A 13,729-nucleotide genomic window follows, 5' to 3' on the forward strand; every position below is an offset into this window, starting at 1 on the left:
TTTCAGTGCTGGTGCGCCACTATGCCCGTGTTTTCTGGGTGATTATGCACTGGCAGTTGTGACACGATTTGGCGGAGAGAATTGCGACTGCAAATAGTGAAAAGGGACAGCAGTCCGCCTCGCATATATAAAGATTCACAGAACAACTCCTGCTTCTAGCTTCCTCGCATTCCGCTATCAATAGATCCTTGTCTTTCGGTCGCGGGACACCCTTGGGGGGAGGCTAGTTCCTGAGAATTCGAAAGTAACCCTGGAAAGCTGGATCTTGCACAGGGTACTCTTGAATAATTACATCTCAAGAAATAATTAGCTCAAAATTTTATAGATTTATTACATTAATTACCTATTCCAAATTTACCGGTATATTGTAGGTATATTTTCTATGGTGCTGAAATCGTTCTCTTCTCAGAATTCTCTCGAAATTTAGTTGATAATTAGCCAGATTTTGAAGTAATTAACAACTAAGTTTAACAAGCTGGATAACGCGGCTCCTGCTTGCTGGGATTGGCAGACCGTCATCTAGCACTGCAGCATCTGACACAAGGACCTTGCGTTACGGTCTGTGTATACATTATTGCCTACCGATACGATGCAGTGACTTGAGTCAGTGTATAATAAGTATCTCGGGGATCTGAGACTACCCCGTATCATCACGGTTCAGCCCGCACCGGCGAGCAAGCCCCGAAACCTTGTATTGTGGGCGGACGACACCCATTGCCAGCTTTGGGTCTTGGCAAGACTCGCTTGGTCCTTCAGGGTCCTGAGTGAACTCATGGCTCGTGCCGAGCCCAACGACAATCGTCGAAGCTGATGCTCTCACTTCGTTGTGGTGCCATCGTCTATACGACTACTCACTTCGTCTGGTAAATTGTAAGCCATGCGCTTTGTTTGCGATCAAAAACACTTCCGTTATGGAACCAGCACATTTACAGAAGGTCAATTTGGGCAAATCTGAAGCCGGGTATAAGTCCGTTCCCTCAGATGAATACCCACTCAAGCATACAGTGGCATCATGTGTTATCAGAGTTACGCGGTCTACATTTTGCAAGGGTTTGTGGGCGTGTGGATACGATTTCACGGGACCATTTCACTATACCATCCGCTGGAGGCGGTGACCAATCTCGGCACTGGCAAAGTAACTGAACAATACCCACCATTGAGACAACTCACAGGGGTACCAAAGACTTTTCTGTCTTATCGCCGGCGATTAATTGGCGTCTGACCAGTGTCTTCTTCTCAAGAAGGTCATCCCGGAGAACGTTCTAGAGACCAGCAGAGCACTCACGAATCACCACCCAGGCGTTCTCTCCCCTGAAAGGGGCATGGCCGACGCATAATTCGGCACCGTGTCTCGTATTCCAGTGAACTCTAATTCTTCTGATGACCTGCTATTGCATGCTGGAAACTATGCTTCCGGCATTTTTATGTGGCAGAAGAGTGGAAATCGAACAACTTGCTGGAAGCTCAGGTAGCAGCAATGCGCGAACAGTACCCAAATTAGCACATGGGGAGGGCAAAGTCGGCCAGGGCTTTTAAATCAGTATTATGGACCTGTTGCATGTGGTTCTCTAAACAGAGTCATGGACTGACAGTCGGAAAATCGGCAAGAACTCATTGACGTTCATGACGAGGCAAGAAACCCCAAGCAAACTTGACGAAACGGAACTTCATTGATTATCCATGCATATCACTCTTCAATAACTTCATCCACGGCATAAAGAAGCAACTGCACACTACCCTGAGTCGCTCCAATCAAAGTCCCGTCTCAATCAGCTTCTTAGATGCTGAGGAGGGGTCAGCACTCTTGTACACTCTGACTAACATGTCCCATTCAAGGAAAACTCCATAACCAAAATGATCCTTGGGATTGGATAGTGTTGGAGAAACCAGCTGGAGATCAAAGTTTCGGTAAAGCTGTCCGGAAACACAGTGTCAGTGTCTTGGATTCACCGGGGATTCGCCTCGCTGAAAGCGAAGTCGGTCTCAAGATTGGAATCCGACGGGGTTTGACAAAAGTTATAGCGCTTCCTTACCTCGAAAACAACCTTGTAAATTTCCATCAATGCAAGGGGCTTCCCAACGCACTGGTTGGCCCCGTATCCAAAGGCCAGCTCCACGTTGCGTTCCATCTCGTTCCGTCTCGGTGAGCCTACGTCGCCCAGCTCCAGGAACCGTTCAGGCCTGAAGACTTCTGTGTGTGGCCCGAACATATCTTGACGTCTGAGAAGCGCTGAACTGTTCATACATACACCAGTGCCTGCAGGTATGTAACTTCCGCAGAACTCAGCTCCTCCCGCGGGCACAACCTTTGGGAAGAGACCCAGCAGAGGTGGACGCATGCGAATGCCCTCGTAGATGACAGCACGGAGATAAGACAAAGACGCAGCATCCTCATTTCGAATCACACCAGTACCGGTCTTGGTCAAGCGGCCATCGTTGATAGCACGGGAAATCTCGGCTTTGAGCGCCTGATACACGCATGGGGACGTCATGGTGTGGATCAAGATTGACCGAATAGCTGACGCGGTACTCTCAGTGCCCCCAACAATGAGGAAGAGACCCTCAGACTCACACTCTTCCTGAGTCAGGCCTTTCTTGATAAGCGAGCCCTGCAATAAAGCTGCTTTAGCATGGATCTTCGTATGCAGTGTGGATTAGAACGAGGTCTTACCAGGGAGTCGTCAAGCTCCTTGGCACCCTGCTTGAATCGTTGAGAAACATATTGCTCGGCGACCCTCATCAAGGCACCGAAACCATCTTTATCGGTAGTTGATGGACCGAAGAGAAGAAGGAAGAATTTAGAGAACAAGATGCGTCGGATCCAAGGCACGTCAGCCGAAGTGGACATACGCGGCCAGAGATCCCGGACGTGCTGCATGAAATGGTAAAGGTCTGTCTCCTCACGGAGGTAACCAAACTCCTGGCCGAAGGCTACTTTGGTAATAACGTCGAGTGTAAAGTAGTTGGACGTAGGTCCTAGGTCAAGAAGAGGCCGTGACAGATCTTCAGACGATACGGCATACTTGCGGTGAAGCAACCTAATGAGATTCTGGACCTGTTCATCCACATTAGGCTCGAGATTGTTTGTCTCACGGCCGTTGTACGACCCAGAAAGACGCAGCTTGGCCTTGGAGTGCACAGAAGGTTCCAATTTCGTGAAAAGGTTATCTCTGTAAGGATTGAAACGACCGGTGGAGTACCAACCGTCGCGATGATAGGCACTGCGCGCGGACGAGATACTCTTTATGACATCAGGCTCGTCAGTGATGATATAGTTGGGCCCAATGCGGACCAACGGTCCGTACTTCTTGTGTAGCTCCCGGTGGACATAATACTGCTTTCCGCTGTGCGTTGTCCGACCGAGCCAGAGGTAGGAAAATTTGGCCACGAAGGGCCCCGGGATGTGTCGTAGGCGCCACCATGTGAAAAAAGTGCTGACAAAATACCAGGTGACAAGTGCGGCAATGCCCAAGACCCCGATTTGGAGCACGCCTAAATGCCGGCTGATTCCGAAAAATTGAACTTCAGTCATTGAGACGACAATTTCGGTGGAAAACAAGACACGAAAACTGTGGTAACAAGTAATAGAGCTTTGGAAAAAGAGATAGCATGTAGTCGAAAGTGATTCCGATTTACTGTGATGGGGGGAAGTGTGGCATTGAAGTTTCACACGAACGAATCTTTCTTATGAATGCGAGAATAGCGGCGGAAATTTGATAGGTTACCGCAACAAAGAATCACACAGTACATTGCGATGTCTCAAAGCTTCACAGATACACGAATCAAGCCAGCTTGACTGGCCTAATGTGTCCATCAGCATCCTGACTCCATAGCTCATCCCTGATCGAAGGCCTCTCAACACATCGGGATGTCTTCAAGTCCGGCAACAGCGTAGCTACCACATGTGCTGAGCTTTGGATCAACGCTGATCACGATCTTGAGTCCACAATATTGAGTTCGACCTGGGGCCTTCTCTCAAGCAACGATTCAACTTAGCCTCGGTAGTGAGTTAGACGGGCATTAAAAGTTCCCGCCACGGAGGCGGTCTGTACATGAGTCCGTATCTCGAGGCAGGAAAAGGGCGGCAGGAGGGTATCACTCCCAGCCCTTTTCGTAACTTACCACGTAACCGAAGTTTAGCCGCGTGGAATATGCCTTTGCACGGGGAAGATGCGACAGCCCCTGCAGGCGTGTAACACATACTATAGTATCCACAGTTCAGTAAAAAGCCGAGTAATACCACATTTATAGGTCCGTTCTAGCTTATAGATGGTAAATCGGACAAGAGATGCTTACAATGTGGCCTACTTCCCTGACTCTTATAAAGATACTCTTTGAATTCTGATAACAAGTAATGCATCTGCAGTAACTACACCTGAAAATTTAAACCATTGCTAGGAAGTTTCATAGGTGGAACGTACATAATATTTCCTTCTGAAAAAGACGTACATTGATCATCTGCTATACGGGCGTCTAATCTCTTGATACTCTGAGAGCCTTGAGGGTAAACTCCCCCTTTCCTCCCCAGTCATACACCTAGTCTCTCGTCAAGAACCACCGCAACTCTGATCCACTACCCTGCAACGTGTGGCCCAGAGTGCCGTCACAGCGGTCATGCGTTGTAACACCACATAGCAGTCGTATATGCATTGTCCTGACTCACGTGGGAAAATCGTTGTGAATAGAGCGGCAACGACGCGCCGGTCTGAAGTGGGACTGCTGAAACTCTGGACAGGGCCTTGTCGCACGCAAACCGTTCCTTATCCAGAGCGTAATACTCCAACAAATGAGAGAGGACTTTGCGGAGAATAGAACCAAGTAAGGCAAAGACGATAGAAATCAGCCCTGGTTACTCAACTACTGAAAGTTAATATTCATGATACTCCACAGGAAGTGCCGTGGATATACCATACCGGCTGAGGCTTCATTTGCAACTAAGTCATGAAGATAATGTCACCGGTCGATCGTGTCGATAGGCTGTGGCATGGCCTTTAGAACGACTTTCCTGAAATCGGTATCCACCCCTGGATGATGAATCATTGGGGGACGTAGACGGACTTCATGCAAAGATTTTGGAGACAAGACCCAAATTCATCTTAGGAAGGACTGCCTCCGTGCACCTCTTGTGCTGTTGGACGGGTATAAAGCACCGCTATTCCGAGATTAAGATCCAGCTCTAGTGTACTCAAGTTTTCATTCTTATTACATGCAAACACATACATTACACAAGCTCATAGACCCATCATTGATATTTTGTGTTAACCGTATCTCACTCTGTGCAAAAAATGGGTGCAGTTACACCACCACATGAATACCCACAAATCAACAGCAAACCGACCACTCCAGCATTGGAGTTGGGTCAGAAACCACAGGACATCTACTACTATCCTCCAGAAATTGCAAATGACCTCAAAGGGGTACCTCTGTCAGATGAGATCAAAGCAGAGTGTTTTGCCTGTGCTTGGGAATACACAAGATGCGTCATTCCTCAATATACCAACTGGAACCGCTATTTGGCGTTCATGAGAACCATTATTATCGGCATCATTGCTGAATTCAAGGGCCATATGGTGGATGTGTCGGCCGGAGACGACATTCTGGGTTTCAACCTCCAGGAAGTATTAGACGGATTGTTCAAGGGAACAGTTGGCCACGAACTAATGTGTCGCGAATACCGGACTTTCCTCCTGATCACGTCTAAGAAGACAAGCGAGAAACGCAACGGCGAACTGTTTCGTCGATACGTCAACTCTCTCGCAAACTCTCCAAAGGGGTGGTTCCGCATGCGAGTAAGTAGCCGAGAAATCTTGACTGGACTCCTCCAGCAACGTTTAGCAATAGAAAAGATACAAATACTGACTTTATAACATTAGGACTGTGATGCGCTGGCCCGGTTCACCATTGCCTCTGCACTTGCATGCAATGACTTGGATGACGCTTGGTTCACAGAGGATCAATTTCAGGTCTTGACAGAGATGGGCGACGTGCTCTATGACGCCGTGGCCTTCTACAAACATAGATCAGAGGGCGAAACTAACACTACCTTTGCCTACATGCCTCCTGACCTCCGCCTCAAGGCATTCCATACTGCACGTGAAATACTTTGGGCGCTTGACGTGGCTTGGCGCTGCAAGGACTACCACGCCAGTGTCACCAACTTCACTCGCTTCTTCGGTGGTCCAATCCACATGATGATGCGCCGCTACCGCTTTGTCGAGGAGAATCTGACTATCGGTTCTCCTGAGGATGAGGGCGTCGTCGACCAAACCCGTCACAACTTCAAGCTTTGGAATCGTCTCGATGCCCAGGCTCAAGCACGTTCCAGGATTAATGATAAGGAAATCGCTCGCTACAAGGCGATTCTTGCTCAAAGCGAAAGGCTTATGTTCCCTGGGCTGGCAGAGTTCCTCGAGTCGGCGGGTGATGGCGCATGTGATAGGTGCCTGTACCGGGACTCGTACGGCGCCGAGAAGACCCATCAATTTGGAGGTGTTCAGCTGTGTAATGGCTGTCAGGGCACCTGGAGAGCCTGGTGCGAATCCTTCCCAGCCAGGGTAGCAAAAGCATTCCCTGAGGTCCTCGAAGTTCCAGGCCATCTGGGCCGAGGCCAAAAGACTGAACAGAAATGCCTCACAACATCAGGATATAAATATGATTATATAGGAACAGAGACAGTTTAACTGTGTGGTCCTTGCCACACTAGCTATCTACTACATTTCCTCAAAATACCGTGACTTGATCATCTTCCCTCGATCGTGAAGGTTGAAATTCTGTTTGAAAATCCCGTGCCGAAATCGTGCACCCAGATACTAGCGGTTGACTCGACTTAAATCATGGCCATAACTTCCAGTACCAGTCGAGTAGTGGCCCTTGACAACAATGAGTAATTCTTCAAGTTTGAGGCCTCTGGAGAACTGACATAAGTGTGAACGAATGAAGAGTGAAATGTGTATTCTAAAGGCTGGTAGTACTTAATCTCGACAGCTGCAGTCATTGACGCTTTTCCCCTGAAAGTGGTTTGGCTGAGACATTACCGCACAGATAGGTTGAGGTCTGGCATCTTCTGAGTCTGGATCTGGCAACTGCAGTAGCATCTTCTTGTTTTTAGTCTCATGTCGGCTCGAGGCAGTAACTTTGGTGAGAATGCGCCTCCGAACCCGCTGGCAGCTCATGATGGCGAATCCAGGAAGATTCCTGTTCACATGAAAGGTCTCCCACGTGGATGTTCTATCCATAATCCCCTATAATGCATCGGGTTGAAATTGGTCCGTTTTTCTTTTCTACTCCTCCCGAGAATATAATGAATGTTTTCTTCGGCAATCTGGTTGATGTTCACATGTTGCGTCGCGTCCACGGGGGGAAGGGAGCGAGGGAAAGGGGAAGAGAGAGAGAGAATAAGGGCCAAATTGATAGTTGACTCAGTGACGATAGGCGAACAGCCGGTGTGATATATTCATTTCTCTTGTTTCTGGTCCGCAGCTCTCAGTCGCGCTTGACACCAAGTCTTCCTATACTCCTCAAACCCCAAAGACTTACAAACACAGATACAAAACTCAATCCACAATTGTACCACCACCCAGCATGGTATCCTCGAAGCATTGCTTCTTTTGAATCGGAGTTTAACATGAGTGGTGAAGATACCTGCTGCGCTATGATTGCCGTTGTCGCGATACCAACACTCTTACCGATCTGAGCAACCATGTTGAAGACACCACCAGCCAAGGCTTGCGTCTTCTGAGGGAACGCATCGGTAACAACAAGCATCGCAATGGTATACATGAGATCCGCACCCAATGGATTGATAGCCATCGCCTGGAAGACAGCTTGCCAGTAACTGGGGCCGTGTGCTTGACATAATGCTGCCAGCAGGAGTGGCGCGAGGCCACTGACAAAACAAGCCACGGGCACAGCAAAGGAGGCCTTTAGATAAGGGAGTAAGAGTGCAACAGCAATATTCGTGAGAATGCCACAGACTGGTGCTGGAAGGAAGTATAAAGATGATGTCAAAGTCGAGAAACCACGGACGTCCTGTAGGTATAATGCCGTGAGCTGCTCGCTAGCGTTCAGGGCGCCCCAGACCAGGAATACCGTAACACAGACCGATGTAAATGGTTGATTCTTCCAGAGTTCGTTGGGTATCAGAGCTGGTCGCCCGCGATCTGTTTGATGGTGCATCCAGAAGACGTATACAGGCATGAGAGCTACGCCCGTGACAAGAAGCACGATGTTCAGGGGGACTCGCATGTGGCTGGTCGCATCAGAGTCCGTAACGACAGCCAACACATAGGACAAGAATGCCAGGCTCGTGCTGATGAGCAAAGCCCCGATCCAATCCAGCTCTTTCTGCAGACGGGTGATGGTGGCTCGACCCAGGGGTGCATCATCGTCGACGCTAACTGGCAGTGACCACAGCGCGATGACCAGAACGACGATATTGAGAATGGACGTGGCATGGAAGCCCGATCGCCAACCAACGCTATCACTGAAAATGCCACCCAAAGCAAGACCCAACCCGAAGCCAACAGCTTGGCCGCCTCCCATAGCGGAAAAAGCAGCGGTGCGACTGCGTGGCCGACTATCGTTCGGAAACGTGCGTGAAACGATCCCAGCAGCGCTCGGCAGGCACAATGATGCTGCCACACCTGCGAAAGCTCGGAGGGCGATGAGTTGGGTTGGTGTTCTGGAGAGCCCGGCACCCAGTGCGCTACCAGCTTGAAGCAAGGCGCCTAGAAGACAAACTCGCCGACACCCAAGCAGGTCAGCCGCCGTGGCGCAGAGAAGCAGCGTACAGCCGCATGCTAAGGCGAAGGCCGAAGCCGGCCACAGCTGAAGACCAGATTTTATGCCCAAATCCGCAGAAATCACCGGTATGCATACTGTCAACAATCCAGCCAGTAGATTACTAATCCCAGTAATACATGTAATGGAGAAGATAATTGCGATGGTTCGGCTTATCGATGGTGTTGTTTCAGAAGATTCTGCAACTGTTGTTGACGGGACACACAAGGCTTGAAGTTGTACATTGGAGTCCAAGTCAGGGGGCGAACGCGATGGTGTATTGGAACCAATATTGGGCAATTTGGGAACGACAGGTGCGATTTCCATTATGCGGTCATGGGCGTCGGTGGCTAGTATACAGTTTGGCTTGAATATTAAGAAAAGACAACACGCAGCTGGTGCAATACTCAGCAGCAAGACACTAATACCATGTGACAAGAAGAGGCCACAGTGTCTGCTGGACCTTCGTGCAGACTTATATTTGGCAATTGAACGAGCCGAACCGGATGGAGCGTTGCACTACGTGGATCGGGAAGTCTACCTGTCACTTACACTATCCGAACAACACCGCCACACTCCCAAAACTCGCAACACGTCATTGCGGAGCCCTGTGTGGCTCACTGACCTCCCATTCTCCAAACACCTCCTCCCAACCCTCCAAAGAGAAAAACGGAGGGGAAAAGATTAAGAAGGTAAAATTACCATAATAGATCAAATTCAAACTTTCATACAAGGCTTTACTTCACCCCCCATGCCCTTTCCATGTTTTTTCCATCCTCTGCTTTCTTCAAATTATTCATCACATAGATGCTGTAGCCGCGAAGTGCACACCCGAGCTTGAGCTCATGTCATCCCAAAATTACCTACGCCTTCCAACCTTGGAACACCTTCCATGATACTAGGCGGTATCTACCGACATCGAATTTTAAATTAAGTAAGATTTTCTGTTTGATAATTAAATTACAAGTCTAGCTTCACCTTAAACCCGTCTCATGATAGTCATTCAAGGACATACGAAGAATGATACTAGCGAAGACACTGCTAAAGCAAGGCAAACATAGTTTCTATACAAACTGGCTTTCAAATCACTTAGCACATACAGCTACAGATACAGGAAAATACAGGATCCCATCCGCTCTCCTATAGTTAAGCCTGTGATTACTGGATTACTTATTATTGCTATATTAGCCTGCCTCTCAGTAGCTACAAAGAATAACCAGCTGCACTAGACTCAACCTTTAAAGCCTGCTCACTATTTTCCCTACCATTTATAAAAATAATGACTAACCCTAGCTAAATAAGTAATTATAATTTTAATTCTGTTTGTATTTATAAATGTTGCTAATACTCTACCAAAAAAAAGCGGTCATGTGACGAGATTTTGGCCGTGGCGCGTTTTTGGCGCCCACTACGCCGGAAGACGTAGGGGGCAACCGAAGGGAAGACCCACAAGTATTAGACTACCTATATGCCGCTTTTGCTAGCACTCTTACTACTCGGCTGCGTGGCGGTCAAGGAGCGCACCCTCGCTACGTGCTACGCCCTCGCTGCCGCCGTTGTGGCCTTCTCGGCCGCCTCCCTCGTCGATTCGCTCTTCTGGCTTTGAGGTGTCGCGCTGTCGTAATTTGGCATAGCCGCCCTCGGCCTGCTCGTCTACCTCTTGTACGGCTGCGTCGCACGGCCGACGCAGATATCGAGGGGCAGACTCGCTGCTTCAGCAGCACCGGGCCAACCGCCCGCGATGCGCACCGCTAGAGAAGGCAAGCCCGGTTTACTGCATCCCAGTCTCGTTCCCGGATTAACTAGAGAGTATTTAATACTCGAGAGCTCTGACAGACGGTATTTTCACTACTCTGAGAGTATAACATCAATTCCACCTCCACTGGACGCCTGGAAGTGTGTATCGAGTCCTCATATCAGTAAGGTCAACCTGGTCAAGTCAGTTCTGACATACGGCCCTTGTAGGAGCCCACTTTTGAGTGCAATCTATTAGAGACGCTACCTTAAATATTACCTCGAGATGATGGTTTTACCAACGGAATGTCACCCATTGTCTTTCCGCCGTGGGTACATTGGCTTTAACAGGAAGAAGTTTCAGCTGTCGACCAGCATCCGCTTTCATTTTCGCAATTGTGGCGTCGTCAAAATCATCCGCGGTCCAGAAGCACATCACCGGAGCGGTAGGAACGTCATTCTGGTCTTCGCCCGGACGACAGCTTCGTGGCAGCCTGAGACCCCAGACTCCATCCTCCTCGATAACATTGTCACTTTCCACGCCGTCCGTCCGAGGAACCGGTGGTAAGGCAAGCATAAGTATAATCTCTCCTCCACGTGCAATCTCGTTGCCCATGGCCTCCCGCTCTTTGAGCCGTCTGTCCACGAGGTCAACCAGATTCACATTGGGACTGAGTTCGACGGGCGGCGAAAAGGAAGATGCCCATATGGCTACCTGCTGGCGAATGGCGCATAGCTGTATCTGCCCAAAGAATCTGTACCCTCCCGGCATGGGACTAGGAGGACGATCAGTGGGGTCAGAATCGCGCAGACGCAGGCCCATGCAACGAATATGCGGCACGCCCTCGTCGGCTGGAGTCCACGTCATGATGTCCAAGTTAGCAACCCAATAGGGCGGCCATACGCCCTCGCGGGGACTCCACGGGAACATTATTCCACAAGCAGGGTAGTTTAGCACCGCCGCGCTCTGGTCCGGGTCGTGCAGGTACGGCTCGAAAATGCCTGGATGCATGCGATAGGGCACCCGCCTGAAGTTGAGCGCGAGGTATCTCAGCGGATTTGTGGTGTGGCTCAGGCTGGAAGCCGGATGGTAGATTGCCTCGAAGTGGTGCTGGTCAACATGTTCGTCCTTGGATTGGCCGGCTTCTTTCATGCACGGAGAGCATAAGTCAAAGTCCAGGCACTGCAGACAGCGCTGTCTCATGGCCACGATGGGCTTTTCGCAATGATCGCAGGTTGAATGGTGAGGTTTGGGAATGGCGTCTTCGTAAGAGACCGTCCAGCCATCGCTGCCGTCTGTCTTTCGGCGTATGTGCATCGCGGCTGTGTAGCTCCCGTGCGGACTTTCGACCATCCAGTACATGTCGCCGTCCCCCTTTCCCGATCCGTGTAGAACAGGCATTGCTTATATTTGGTTGGGTCGCTCGTCTCTGTGGGTGCTTCTGGTCGTAAACCAAGATTCTGGATGCTGCGAAGTGAGGTGCGACCGCTCCATTGGCCGTATTCGAAGCCTTGGTAGTTCAATGGTCCGCCGCCTGAGGATGTACCTCGAATATGGATGGCCAAAGAAAGGTTTGAAACAGGGTCTTGTGAGTTCCCAGACTCTTCATCCGTCTTGACGGATGAAGATGAACTATCCGGGGCTTGTATCAGCCCGGTCAAGAGACAATGGGGTTGACTGCTATTAGGTGCATGGTTGGACCGACAGGCCTTCGCGCGCCTGTATCGGAGACCTGTCTCATCCTCAAGGAGGCGGGCTTCCATGAGATCAGATTGGATGTTCTCATGGATATAAGGTGCTGCCAGGACGGCTGCTCTGACATCACAGATGTCCACTTCTCGAAGACCGAACGCTTCGTGCAAGTGTGCCGCCAGGATGCCGAAGGCTTCTAGCCGCATCTTCAACGAATCCCGCAAATGCGCCTTAATGGAGCGGAAGCCAGCGGCAAGAGCAACTGTGTAGACCTCGTGGACCCCAAGACGATAATCCGGGACTATATCTTTACGGATGTCTTCCTCCACAATGCTGAGCATGGCGTAGAATTTATCTCATGGATCCGAACAAGCATGCTCTGCAAATGTCCCGAAGGCCACATAGCAGGGCACGAGATAAGTTTTCCTTTTCCCTTCGTCTGGATTCAATGCGACCTGAGAGTCCCACTCAGTCTTTCGTTCAAGTAGGCCGAGCATCGCAGACCTTTGACCAAAGCGCATCTGGCCCTCGACGAATGTCATGTTCATCAAGGGAAGCCCATGGGAATCCTGGTGCCATAACGACGACTGAATCGATTACGGGCCCAACTTGGCGACCCGTGACCATGGAAATGTGTAGTTGCCCACAATTATGTTGATATCCGAAGCAAGCATAATCTCCTGTATAATCCATGTTCGACTCCAGTATGGTTGCGAGCTTCTGCTTGTCAGCAGCGTCAATGCTATTGCCTCCTATTCCTACTCCTGCTCCTGCTGTCATGGCTCGCTTTTCCGCCCAGACCCAGTCACCATGATCCTGCAAACTCTGCAGGTTCGAATCGTCTTCAGCATTAACTATGGATGATCCAAGCCAGATGATGACTTCGAGAGCCTGAGAGTAGACAGACTGCATGAGCTGGATCTGGTGACCTTTTTCATCATTGTCCAACTGGTTTATGCATATAGCATCGATGTAGATGGGATGGCCGCTAAGTTTCTTCCGCACAACACCGCTGGTCAACAACTCCCAAACATTCCGCCGAACGCAAAATGGCACTCGTTGCTTTGAGTCGTTGAGGATGAATATGTCGTGAACGTCATCAGCCCCTGTGGCGCTCCCCCATGTATATGACAAGGCGAAGTAGCTGTTGGAGGACGCGCCATCGAAGTCGACAATGTCATATTCACACACTAAATCCTTTGTCGTAGCTTCGGGGGGAATCTTCAGAACTCGAATTTGCCTCCGAGAATCAATGGCTGGGTGAAGGAAACCTCTTTTCTTGTTTCGCACAATGTCGAAATTAGGCACCTCTTCCCACCAACGACCGTCGTTTGGGCGAAGTTGATGAGCCTGGCGATCATGAACCAGCCGCGCTTGATCCACATAGCTGGACTGCCATGGCATGAGTTTCACATTGGTTTCTGCTTCGTATAATGCCATAGCTTGAGAGATAGAATGACGATAGTCGTTGGACTCTTTACAGCCCCTAGGCGTTGCAAGTACAGTCGGAGTGGTGTAATTGTA

General features: G+C 49.7%; 4 protein-coding genes across 4 annotated transcripts; 1 reads left to right on the plus strand and 3 right to left on the minus strand.

Moving 5' to 3' along the window:
• Positions 1-1,752: 1,752 nt before the first annotated feature.
• Positions 1,753-3,532, minus strand: J7T55_003208 (Pisatin demethylase; the record flags this gene model as incomplete). Its single annotated transcript, XM_053138361.1, has 3 exons — positions 1,753-1,914; positions 2,034-2,609; positions 2,672-3,532. The coding sequence occupies 3 exons, from the start codon at positions 3,530-3,532 to the stop codon at positions 1,753-1,755; spliced, it is 1,599 nt and encodes a 532-aa protein (XP_052999073.1).
• Positions 3,533-5,285: 1,753 nt separating this feature from the next.
• Positions 5,286-6,619, plus strand: J7T55_003209 (Alpha-ionylideneethane synthase aba3; the record flags this gene model as incomplete). Its single annotated transcript, XM_053138362.1, has 3 exons — positions 5,286-5,789; positions 5,874-6,532; positions 6,592-6,619. The coding sequence occupies 3 exons, from the start codon at positions 5,286-5,288 to the stop codon at positions 6,617-6,619; spliced, it is 1,191 nt and encodes a 396-aa protein (XP_052999074.1).
• Positions 6,620-7,482: 863 nt separating this feature from the next.
• J7T55_003210 (uncharacterized protein) lies at positions 7,483-8,541 on the minus strand (the record flags this gene model as incomplete). Its single annotated transcript, XM_053138363.1, has 1 exon — positions 7,483-8,541. One exon carries the CDS (start codon positions 8,539-8,541, stop codon positions 7,483-7,485), a length of 1,059 nt encoding a protein of 352 aa, XP_052999075.1.
• A 1,729-nt stretch (positions 8,542-10,270) lies between these two features.
• J7T55_003211 (uncharacterized protein) lies at positions 10,271-13,645 on the minus strand (the record flags this gene model as incomplete). The annotated part of the gene is made up of 4 exons (XM_053138364.1): positions 10,271-10,487; positions 10,812-11,916; positions 12,060-12,560; positions 12,739-13,645. 4 exons carry the CDS (start codon positions 13,643-13,645, stop codon positions 10,271-10,273), a joined length of 2,730 nt encoding a protein of 909 aa, XP_052999076.1.
• Between the last annotated feature and the right edge of the window lie 84 nt (positions 13,646-13,729).

Source organism: Diaporthe amygdali, assembly GCF_026229845.1.
Source record: "Diaporthe amygdali strain CAA958 chromosome Unknown NODE_3_length_2959817_cov_65_330692, whole genome shotgun sequence".
Taxonomy (NCBI): Eukaryota; Fungi; Ascomycota; class Sordariomycetes; order Diaporthales; family Diaporthaceae; genus Diaporthe; species Diaporthe amygdali.